At 44.8% G+C, this 11,763-nt stretch overlaps 2 protein-coding genes and 2 non-coding genes across 4 annotated transcripts in view; 1 reads left to right on the forward strand and 3 right to left on the reverse strand.

The window, feature by feature from the left end:
- cacng2a (calcium channel, voltage-dependent, gamma subunit 2a) overlaps nt 1-3,154 on the forward strand; it is a 39,605-nt gene extending 36,451 nt beyond the window's left edge. The window contains exon 4 of the mRNA XM_077559454.1: nt 1,846-3,154. Within this exon, the coding sequence (XP_077415580.1) occupies nt 1,846-2,393 (548 nt within the window). The 3' untranslated portion in view covers nt 2,394-3,154. The remainder of the gene's footprint in view (nt 1-1,845) is intronic.
- A 3,454-nt stretch (nt 3,155-6,608) lies between these two features.
- Nucleotides 6,609-11,068, reverse strand: rpl3 (ribosomal protein L3). Its single transcript, XM_077558230.1, has 10 exons — nt 10,945-11,068; nt 10,337-10,529; nt 9,979-10,147; nt 9,252-9,387; nt 7,973-8,159; nt 7,551-7,711; nt 7,389-7,490; nt 7,214-7,309; nt 6,956-7,075; nt 6,609-6,723 (listed from the first exon to the last, which is right to left on the reverse strand). Exons 1-10 carry the CDS (start codon nt 10,945-10,947, stop codon nt 6,679-6,681), a joined length of 1,212 nt encoding a protein of 403 aa, XP_077414356.1. The 5' UTR covers nt 10,948-11,068; the 3' UTR covers nt 6,609-6,678.
- On the reverse strand, nt 6,779-6,914 carry LOC144047469 (small nucleolar RNA SNORA54). The gene has a single exon (XR_013293039.1). It is a non-coding gene; the product is annotated as a small nucleolar RNA SNORA54 (small nucleolar RNA).
- LOC144047471 (small nucleolar RNA U83B) lies at nt 8,233-8,329 on the reverse strand. Its single transcript, XR_013293041.1, has one exon. It is a non-coding gene; the product is annotated as a small nucleolar RNA U83B (small nucleolar RNA).
- Nucleotides 11,069-11,763: the final 695 nt, after the last annotated feature.

Below are 11,763 nucleotides of genomic sequence, written 5' to 3' on the forward strand. Positions count from 1 at the left end.
ACATGCCCGGAACACCTCTCCAGGGAGGCGTCCAGGAGGCATCCGAACCAGATGCCCGAGCCACCTCAACTGGTTCCTCTCAACGCGGAGGAGTAGCGGCTCGACACTGAGTCCCTCCCGGATGACCGAGCTTCTCACCCTCACCATCTCTAAGGGAGAGCCCGGCTACCCTGCAGAGGAAACTCATTTCGTCCGCTTGTATCCGGGATTGTTTTTTTCGGTCACGACTCACAGCTCGTGACCATAGGTGAGGGTAGGAACGTAGATCGGCGGGTAAATCGAGAGCTTTGCCTTTCGGCTCAGGTCTTTCTTCACCACAATGGACCGATACAGCGTCCGCATCACTGCAGACGCTGCACCGATCCGCCTGTTGATCTCCCGCTCTAACCTACCCTCACTTGTGAACAAGACCCCAAGAAACTTGAACTCCTCCACTTGGGGCAGGACCTCACCCCCGACCCAGGGCACGCCACCCTTTTCCGACTGAGGACCTCGGATTTGGAGGTGCTGATTTTCATCCCAACTGCTTCACACTCGGCTGTGAACCGCTCCAGTAAGAGTTGGAGATCACGGCTTGAAGAAGCCAACAGCACCACATTATCTGCAAAAAGCAGACATGCTATACTGAGGCCACCAAACCAGACCCCCTCAACGCCTCGGCTGCACCTAGAAATTCTGTCCATAAAAGTTATGAACAGAATATGTGACAAAGGGCAACCTTGGCAGAGTCCAACCCTCACTGGAAACTAATTCGACTTCCTGCCGTCAATGCGGACCAAACTCTGTCATCGGTTGTACAGGGACCGAACAGCCCGTATCAGGGGGCTCAGTACCCCATACTACCAAAGCACCCCCCACAAAACTCCCAGAGGGACACGGTCAAACGCCTTCTCTAAATCCAGAAAACACATGTGGACTGGTTGGGCAAACTCGAATGCACCCTCGAGAGTGTAGAGCTGGTCCACTGTTCCACGGCCGGGAAACCACACCCCGGTCTGCCAATCCAGGGGCACTGTCCCCGATGTCCACGCGATGTTGTAGAGGCGTGTCAACCACGACAGCCCCACAACATCCAGAGCCGTTAGGAACTCCGGGCGGATCTCATCCACCCCCGGGGCCCTGAGGAGAGGAACGGAAACAGATATTTTTTTCCTGATGAAAGAAGAGATTCTAATCTTTCTTTTGGTAGGTTCCATGTTTTTATAGCAATGGAACACAAAATTCTGTGGGCCTTGCAAAATCTGTCAAAATCCAGTAAAACAGCCAGGAGCGAAGGGGGTTGCTTCAGTGAAAATGGCTGCGAGTGAAAGACTTAAAGTCAATGCACCCTCCCCCCCAAAAAAACAAAACAAACAAATTCTTCACAATGCAGCCTCAGTAGTCTAAATATAGTATTCTGCTTAATATTTTGTTAGTGGAATATGAGTTAAGCAGCAAAATACAACAGTTTTGATCAATATCAGAAAGCGGCCATTTTGCTACTTGCTGCAATGTCGAGTGAAAATGACATCACAGTTGCTCGGGTCTCAGGTAACAACCAATCACAGCTCAGCTTCAGAAAACATGTGAGCTGTGATTGGTCGTTGCCTGAGCCCTGAGCAACTGTGATGCTAATGGAAAAATGGCCGCCGTGTATTTGAGTTCAGCGGTGATAATATGATTTATTGTAAAAAGAAAAATATCATGTACAAAGATGCAGAGTTATCGAACAGTGTAAACATTTAAGAAAATATTTTGCACCGTGTGGTTGACAGACTGTGATGTCATTTGTTCAGTCTGACGGCCTTTGTATAGAAGCTGTTTTTTGTTTTGTTGTTGTTGAATTGTGTTGTGTCATTTCCTCAGGCCTGAGCAACATCATCGGAATCATCGTGTACATATCAGCCAACGCGGGCGACCCGTCCAAGAGCGACTCCAAGAAGAACTCGTACTCGTACGGCTGGTCGTTCTATTTCGGCGCCTTGTCCTTCATCATGGCCGAGATGGTGGGCGTCCTGGCTGTGCACATGTTCATCGACCGCCACCGGCAGCTCCGGATCGGGACCCACACCACCGACTACCTCCAGGGCTCGGCTTTGTCCCGGGTCCCGAGCTACCGCTACCGCTACCGCCGCCGCTCGCGTTCCTCGTCGCGCTCCACAGACCCGGCGCACTCGCGCGACACCTCCCCGCTGGGTCTCAAGGCCTTCGGGGCGTTGCCCTCCACCGAGATCTCCATGTACACGCTGCCCCGCGACACCCTCAAATCTGGGGTGGGGGTGCCGCCCGCCAACGCCGCCTACAACTCGGAGCGGGACCACAACTTCCTTCAGGTGCACAACTGCATCCAGAAGGACGCCAAAGACTCGGCGCACGGGAACTCGGCCGCCAACCGACGCACCACCCCCGTATGAGGGCGGGGCAACCCTGCGCCGCGCCCAGTTTATAGGACACGTGTTGTTTTCTGCATGACTCTTCCGGAAGCTTCCAGAAGCTTAGAAGAGGTCAGAGCCGCCCAGACGAACGTCTCCTTTATTTTTGGACTCATTGTTTTGCATTCAAACTGTGAATTGTTACAGCCCGGCCTGTAACTTCTAGTAAAGCTACTATTAATATAAATATATATATATTACTTTTATAAAGATTCATAATAAGAATAATCAAGAGATACCGACTACTTTACTGAAGCAAAAAAGAAAAGTTAAGTTAAGAAAGTGCTGTTGGTGACTCTTTTAGAAGCCTAGAATAATAAACTATTATGTTGTTTTTTTTAATCGAACAAAAAACTAAAATGTGAACGCGTACCAGCGAAACAAAATGCATGCTTATTAAAACCACAGCAAAAGTTACGTTTTAATCATCCTAAAAGGGGAGAAAAGAGCAATTCATGATTTCATGTGTATTTTTTATTTTGTCTTTTTTTTTCTGCTTTTGTGAGCCAAACCAAACAAAAACTGCTTTTTAAAAACATTAGTTTGATGACTATATAAAAATATATACACAGTATGTCGTCAGTTATTTTGAAAGACTCACACAGCCTTAGCCATGTTTTGTCTTCTTGATTTCTAAAATTGAAATGGAAACTCTTGAAAAAGGTGCCAAAAGCGAATGATCCCTTCACTTGGATGCATCAAGTCCTGATGAATAAATAACAATCCCAGGGGGAACAAATCAACCGCGTGTGTCTCGCAATAAATGCCGAATCCCTCTTTGTTTGGATGCTAACATGCTACATGCTAACACCCTGCAGGCTTTGTCTCGGACAGGGGTCAGCAACCTTTCCTGTCAAAGGAGCCTTTTAGATCAAATGAATAACAACAAAAAATCTGCCTGGAGCCGCAAAACATTTGAACATTGTGATGAAGGAAATGTACTGAGGGCCCAAGAGGGCCCGAATTAGAGCTGCACCATAACACAAAAATATGACATCCAATACGTAGACATTAATTTGCTTCTACCCTTTGTCTTCCGTTTATTTATTTTTTTGTAATTTTTCATACTTCATTTTTTATACATTTTTAGACTATACCTTTCTCAAATTTCTCATGGTAATTTCCGGGATTTCTTCTTTTGTTTTTGGACATTTTAGGGTTACTTTTTGAATATTTTCTTTCCTGCCTTTTCGTACATAAATTTTCTGACATTTTTTGGGAATTTTGTTTACATTTTATGGGAATTTTCGGGATTTGATTTGTTTTCTGCTTCTTTTTTTTTCAAAATCAATTCTCAGACTTTTTGTTTTCCAAATACATTTTATGGTTACTTTTTGAACGTTTTCATTTCTGGCTTTCTTCTTCTGACATTTTTGGCAATTTCATGGACATTTTATGGTCATTTTCTGCTTTTTATCTTCCTTTTTTGGACATTTTATGGTAACTTTTTAGGTCATTTTAAAAACTTTTTCATCTATCTTTCATCACTCCTTTGTCTTCAAAATTTGAATTCTGTCATTTTTGAATATTTATTCAACTATTTTTTTTATCTAAATCAATTCATTTAAAGAACCTGCAATAATAATAGTAATTTCTACTAATGTTTTTTTTTTTAAGAGATGCACAGGGAGACACAAGAGAAGGACTAAAAAGCCACAGGCTGCAAACCCCTGGTCTAGGGTGTGCAATGGGCCTGTGGCAGAAATTTCACTAATGTCACCATATGCTGTGTGTGCGTGCGTGTGTGTCACACTATTTGTTTCAGACCTAACATGCTACAACCTCATTAACAATCCATTCAAAGGCAAACATTGTAAAACTGATAGAATACAGTCAGTAAAAAAAATAAAATTAATCATACAGGATTCATGAGTGAGTAGTTAGCAAAGGGAAACCTCTTTGCCTCTCCTTAGTGTACAAGACAACATGTAGTAGTAGTACACACATTTGCGATGATACAAATAGCAGCCGCTGCCATCAGCTCAAAGGCATAAAGAGATAAAAACAAGAAACACCTTTTAGTTTCCACCTGGTTGCCCTAAAAGCTTCACAGCGCTCTCACGGGGCGGCCATGTGAGTGGCTTAGAACACAGTGACCGGGATGATGACACTTTTGTTGGGTTCTCTCATAATTGGGGTAACCTGCGATGCCCAATCCTGGTGGTGTGTGTGTTGGGGGGGGGGGGTGGGTTGTCCCCACCTCCTGGTTGCCACAATGAAGCACATAAAGATATCAAAGCATCAGTGCTTACATAAGCTGACATGAAATTGACTAATGACCTTTGTGTGACTTTAGCGGCCATGTTGTGGAAAACAGGCGGCGTCCGGCACCCATGGGAGCTTGTGGGGGGGGGGGGGGGGGGTGCTTGCAGCGTCATCGCCCCCACAGGACCACGACCACATAAAACGCAAGCGGGTGGCCGTTATGCCATGTTTGTGTTTGTCATCATTGTGCAGGCTCAGATATTTGTGTGCTTGTGCATGCAGGCTGTTGTTTATGCTGACCACAGAACAGTTGCTGATTGTGCTCTCACCCCGGGTTCTTCTTTTCGTTGGGTCAGCTGGAGTTGAAAGAAGAAAAAGTCAGTGGAGCACGCACTCACGCACAGAGTGAGCCTAATGCATTTTAGTATTTCAACAAGGGTTAGGATTTCAAAATAGGGTTAGGGTTTCAAAACAATGATTTAAAAATAGTGACCACCACGCCACAAGCTACAGTTATATACAGATCAGTGGATCAGTGGCGTAGAAGAAGAACATTTAACAGCAGAAAAAGAGTGTATTTTGAGTGAAAGCAAAACAAGCTCAAGGGAAATAAACTAAGGTCGCATTTTGTTTCCCGACATGTATAAAATAAACACATAATGGAAGGTCAGATAAAGACACGATTTGTGTTTTTTTATGTCCAAATTTAAAACGAGAAACAGAAACGGCTCGTTCCTGTTCAATGGAGACAGTAACACTGCCTCCCCGTGGACGGCGGAGGACCGGGCCTTAGACACGTGAATATCTGAGGGTTGCTGTTTAAATATCTCGAAACGGCGTGATCTTTGTCTCAAAAAGAAAGGCGCGTGCGCAACGATCCACAAATGCACTTTCGACAGCTCGCAAGCAAAAGTCATGGAAAATGCACACACAAAATAAACAAGATTTATTTGTGTATCTCAAAAACACGTGAAAAACAAATTTGTGTGAACATTTTTTAGACAAATCTCTCCCCATAGCCCTCTGCTGGTCGTGATGTGAAGTGCAAAAAAAATGGGTGGGCGGGATGGTGGTGGGCCGTTTGTATCATCTCACAGGCAAGTACCGTGTCCACGTACGGACTTGGAATACTGATGGCACAGTGCAGGGCTGAAAATATCTGCAGTGGCAACAACGCACAGCACAAGCGACATTTGCATTTTTATACTCCCAAGTGAATGGAAATTGACTAATGCCTCAATCCGGCATGTCCTAACAAGCCACTTTTTCCCAAACATTTAATTTTTATATTTGAATTTTAAAACTATGATATCTGACTTGATTTCACATTTGACTGAGTTAATGCGTGTTTTTTTTTTTTTTTTTAACAGCATCAAAAGCTGAGTCAAATTTACTGGGGTGAGCCCTTCAGCTGGTTAAGACTTCACACTAGTGCAGAGGTGGTCCTCACGGTCCTGCAGGTTTTGCATGCTGTCCTTCTCCAACACAGCAGACATATAATCCGCTCATCAACAAGCTCTGCATAAACCCGATAACGATCCTGTTGATTGGAATCGGCTTGTGTCGATAGAGGGGAAACCTCCAAAACCTGTAGGACTGCGGCCCTCGAGGACCTCTGCACTAGTGTATATGGCTCAAGGGCCACAGGGTTCTTCACCAGGCTTTCCTCAAATACAACTGAATCAAATGATCATGATCATTAACAGGTTTTTGTAGAGCTTGCCCATGATCTTATCTTTTGAATCAGGTGTTAGAGGGTAACTGCTAATTAAGGTCAAATCCCACCAATGGGCGAGCCAGCGATTGCAAATTTCTGTTTGTTCAAGGTTGCAAAGCTCACTTGTTTTTTCTTGTCGCAAGGGGAAAAAAATTCAACCATGAAAGCACACTTTTACTGGTCAATCATACCAACAAAGTTGACCATTTCAAGCTGCTCAAGTACTGCACAAGCCAGTTTTTGTTCCTAATCACAGTTCCAGTCAATTCCACAAGTTGTTTTTGTATTTATATATTTTTTTATTAAACTCTGCAGACATTAAAGACAGAAGAGAGCCGGAAGACTTTAGGCAGTCTCCTCCTTGATGAGGCGATCCTTCTTGAGGGGTCCCTGTAGACAAAAATGATTGGTTTAGATCAAGCCTAGTCTCCGGTGAACAGTGTGTGTTTGTTTCCAGAGAGTGAACAGGGAGTGAGCACGAAAGGGTGGCTCCCACTCCCCTGCCTCACCGGAACTCAATCTGGCACTGGAATGGAACCAGAGTTCATACTGATGACTGAACCAGGTTACGAACAGTGCACATGGCGTATCAATAAATCAAAAATATGAAACGACATCTCACCATGAAGGCCTTCTTCTCCTCCACCGTCTGGAAGCGGCCGTGACCGAACTTGGAGGTGGTGTCGATGAACTTCAGGTCGATCTTCTCCAAAGCGCGGCGGTTCGTCTGGACAAGCAGAGACTACGGGGAAAAACATTGAAGTCAATATTCATAAAGATGTTTCCATGTTCACTTTGTTAGAAACAGTCCAAGTTTTTGGGCCTTAGAGTGAGTGACATTTCAGGATGAACTCCTGTCAACTTCAATGAGCATCCTGACCTTGCGGAGGGTGAGAACTCTCTTCTTCGTTCCAACCACGCATCCTTTCACCATGACAAAGTCATTGGTGACGTCTCCATAGTGGACAAATCCACCCTATTGAAAGGAAATCAATACAAATACATTCATGACACGTTTTTTTGGGGACTTCAGCACGAGCCTCGCGAGTACTGACCAGAGGGTTGATGCTCTTGTTGGACAGATCGTAGTCTGTGGAGGCGTTGTTCTTCACCAGCTTGCCGTCCTTCTGGTGGTAGCCCAGACCGATCTTGTAGATCTTCACAAACAAAACAGTCGTCACATGACAATTCAAACCCTCAACTTGAGGCTGGCGTACCTTCTTGTTGATCTCGGTACGATGGTGGTAGCCCTTCTGACCGGCACGGGCCACAGAGAAGGCCACTCGGGCAGGATGCCAGGCACCGATGCAAGCCACTTTGCGCAAACCACGATGAGTCTTGCGGGGCAGCTTCTTGGTGTGCCAACGGCTGGTCACACCTGGACAAACACAAAAGTGACAGTTTGAAAACAAGTTGTTGTGCACCACAAAGTCTGTCTAGCAAGAAGAGATTTGAGAAGACAATTGGAGCGTTGGTATTTTAAGTGGTTAAAATACCAACCAATTACTCCCATTCAAAGATTACAGAAAATTGGACCATTTTGAAACCCTAAACAATTCAAAGGAAAATGGCAAAAGAAACGGTTTGGGCCAAATTTCATTTTGCCCAACTTATGTATTGACCCAATCAATAAAGGTACCTTTGTATCCGTGTCCCTTGGTGACCCCGATGACATCAATCATCTCATCCTGGGTGAAAACGTTGGTGATGGGCACGGCCTGCTCCAGCTTCTCGCGGGCCCAGTCCACCTTGTCGGCGATGGAGCCGCCGTTGAGCTGCACCTCCATCAGGTGCGACTTCTTCTGCTTCAGGGGCAGCAGACGCATCTGGCGACAAACAAAATGATGGCTCATCAGTGAGGAGGCTCACTTGAGGGGGTTGTCGCTGGTGCGAGGCAGGCAATGTCTCAGAAGGAAGGCAGCTGGAAGGTATCCTCACTGGAATCATCAGGCGCCATGCCTGACGCAGGAGTTCCGTGGTCTCGTCACTGACGGCGCAGACGCAGGCCTACTTGCCAACGCTTTTCAAAATGGTGCTTGCAATACAATGGTGCATTGAGACTAGGGGCAGGAATTGCGTAGTGCCTGGGGATTCGATCCGTATCACGATTCGGTGCAGATTAATCCGAATCTATAAATCGGTTATAGCGATTTTTTTTTATTATACAAAATACTAATAAGTGAACTTGCACACTAAGATTTGTATGAAAATGTATTCATTTACTTGACACTTCAGGCTTATATGCAGTCTGTTTTGTTTGAACAGCACTGTATTAAAATTTTAAGGCTTAATGTTCCATTAATATAACATCCTTTCATGCTTTAAGTGTGAACCCATCTGTTGCTTAAATTGTCACACGGCTATTTGTCAGAAGGGCCTGACCGATTTCATCAGCCAATAGCCCTTTCCAAATTCGCCCAATTTCAAATTTTCCCCCACACGAATGCATTGCAACATAATACCAATATTGTATATTCAAACAAACACCAAAATAGTGCCACATTTTTCTTTTTTAAGTTCAGAGACTATTTCGGAAAACTAATCAGCTGAATAATCAGCCAAAATAAATGTCTTAGAAAAATAAAAATCCACAAATGCCAGCCCCCAATTGTTAGCCCATATAGCGATGGTGGTTCCGCATTGTTTACCAGAGCTAGCTGATACTAAGTAGCTTAATACACAACGTGTATCAAGTTAATTTGTATAAGTTTGACAGGAACTTTCAGCCAAAAGTGGCAATTAACAGTATCAAAGCACCATTGTACTTCCAAGTTGTGAAGTCCTGCCATGAGTAATTAATTAATGCCCCTAACCAAATTTGTGGTGTCCGGAACAATTTTAAACTGTTGGCAAGTAAGGCGAGGTCTGTAAAAGCAAGCAGTTGAGTCATCATCCCAATGACACGTTTCTAAACTCACCTGCGTGTGAGCGATGATACGAATGACCTGGCAGTACTTCTTCATGGCAGAGAAATCCTTTTCCAGCTGCTTCTTGCCCTCCTCATCCTGCCACTTCTTGCTGTACTTGGTGAAGGCCTTCTTTTTGGACTTGTACCTGCGAGCGGGCACAACAAGGTTGGCGACAGGTCCTTCATGACCACACAGGGTCAGCGGAAGAACACAGCGCCCGACTGGTCGCCCTGATCAAGGAGGGGGCGGCACCAGCCAATGGGGAGATTTCGGCTCATGGCGCGGCTTCTAAGCAGAACTTTCCACCGGCCAGAGGAGCCCGGAGCTCATCAGGGCGTGGGGCACCTGAGCGGAGCTGCCACCAGGGGCCACCGTAACTGTTAGACTTGCTCAGTGAAAACAAAACAATCATCTTCACTGGCTACTAACGTCTGCTTTGAGCATTCAAAGGTAGTGCTTCTCAACGGATGGGCCGAGACTAAAATTGGGTTGTAACAGGCAATTAAAAAAAATAATAATAACAGTGATTTGATTAGGAGGAGGTCTCTGCACCATGCAAATTACAGTGCTTTGAATTGCAGTTTTTAAACATGAATATGCCATTAAAAAAAAAAAAAGGATCAGATGAACCCTGTAAAAGTATTTTTGGCTGCTTGGAAAATAATAGCAAAATTGGGAGTCTCAAGGTGACAACAGTTGAGAACCACTGCTCTAAAGTGACGGCATTGCCCCTCACCAATTCTTGTAGAAACGTCTCTTGCACTCGTCGCTGATGTGCTCAGCAAAGACAGTCTTGAAAGAGCGCAGGCCGCGGGGGGTGCTCACGTAGCCCACCACACCGACCACAATCATGGGGGGAGTCTCCACAATGGTCACAGCCTCCACCACTTCTTTCTTGTTCACCTCTGCACAGAATTGCACACAATTTTAAATTTACTTTATGAAGCAAGACAATAAACCAGTCCAATTGAACCAAGTATGCTCAGTACTCGACATTCATCAGGGGAGTTTTAAAGCCCATTCTGTCCGCCCGTCGGTGGTCTCATCATAGACATTAAAAATAATAGGCCTATATATATTTAAGTCCAACTCACTTGATCCAGGTCTGTCCACCTCGCGGACGATGTGGGTCATGCCGGCCTTGTAGCCCAGGAAGGCGGTCAGGTGTACGGGTTTGGTCGGGTCGTCCTTGGGGAAGCTCTTGGCCTTACCCCGGTGACGGCGACTCCTCTTGCGAGGCAAAAAGCCCAGGGAGCCGTGGCGCGGAGCCGAAAACTTGCGGTGGGACTACGAGATAACGATATAAGGGACAATTTAATTCATTTCGCCAGAGTATGCAGTCAGCATTAGCGGCTAACATGCTATCAGTGGGCTGCGTTGTTAACATACAAAAATGTAACTACGAATAGTTTAACTTTAGATAGAAAAGTGCATTATTAAGTTTATAGTTGTATAAATGGGCAAAAATTTACCATGTCAACTTCATGGAGGACAAGCAGCCATTATAGGCCACGTTATGACCACGATTCGATCTTCAATATACAAGTCAATATATTTGATATGCCAGAAAATTTACCCTAACATAATGGTTTAAACGTAGTAAAGATTGTGTAAAGCATTGGAAAGCGACTAAAGCCTCAGATGCCAAAGATGCCTGACGGATTGCCACGTTGAGGGTCGCTATTCTGACAAGAACACTCACCATTTTGTCTCCGATCCGTTTGAAAGAGACCCGGCCAAGCACGCGCTGATTCTTATAAGGCTGCAAAACTATCGCGAGACACAACGCGACCTCGTGCGTCACAAGTCCCGCCTTCGGCAACAAAAAAAAAAATTACACAGGGAAACGTATTTACACACTGGCAGCCGGCCACCACCACGGGGCGCTGTTTAGCTTCACGGCACAAAATTAATACAAAAGACGATTCACCTCCTAGACCTAAACTGTTTAAAATGTCAATTCTAAGAGCCATGAGGTGTGCCATAAAAATAATGAACTGAAATAATCACTGTCAGCCGCAAACCTGGTACGCCCAAACACGGTCAATTTAACATTTATATCCACAAACTGAGACTATTGTGGAGCCTATCCCAACTATCTTCGGGCAGTTCTGTCCCCACCATGTCACAATATTTTGACACATCATTAACCATTTTAAAGTGTTGACGACAGCTTAAGAACAATTCTATTAACTCTTGATCTTGAACACTCCACCGCCTGAGAAGATCTGTATAACTGTGGGAGAATGTGGCATTATGTCACCTCAAGATTGAAGGTCTGGATTATCTTTTTTAATGGTAAATGGACTGAGTTTATATAGACAATAAGGACTTAATCATTGTTTTAAAATCCTAACCCTTGTTGAAATATATTACTTAAATTAAATTTCATTAGGCTCACCTTGTGCGTGAGTGGGAGACTGCTGCGCATGTGTGTATGTATGTGTGCTCCACTGACTTTCTCTTCTTTCAACTCCAGTTGACCCAACGACAAGAAGAACCCGGGGTGAGAGCACAGTCA

The sequence above is a fragment of the Vanacampus margaritifer genome, chromosome 2 (assembly GCF_051991255.1).
Source record: "Vanacampus margaritifer isolate UIUO_Vmar chromosome 2, RoL_Vmar_1.0, whole genome shotgun sequence".
Lineage (NCBI taxonomy): Eukaryota > Metazoa > Chordata > Actinopteri > Syngnathiformes > Syngnathidae > Vanacampus > Vanacampus margaritifer.

What these genes read in the sequence shown, in the direction of transcription:
- rpl3 (XM_077558230.1), bottom strand. An exon ending in AGACGTTTCTACAAGAATTG is followed by an intron (nt 9,388 to 9,978) that starts GTGAGGGGCAAT and finishes GCCCGCTCGCAG; the next exon opens with GTACAAGTCCAAAAAGAAGG. An exon ending in GTACCGAGATCAACAAGAAG is followed by an intron (nt 7,491 to 7,550) that starts GTACGCCAGCCT and finishes TTGTTTGTGAAG; the next exon opens with ATCTACAAGATCGGTCTGGG.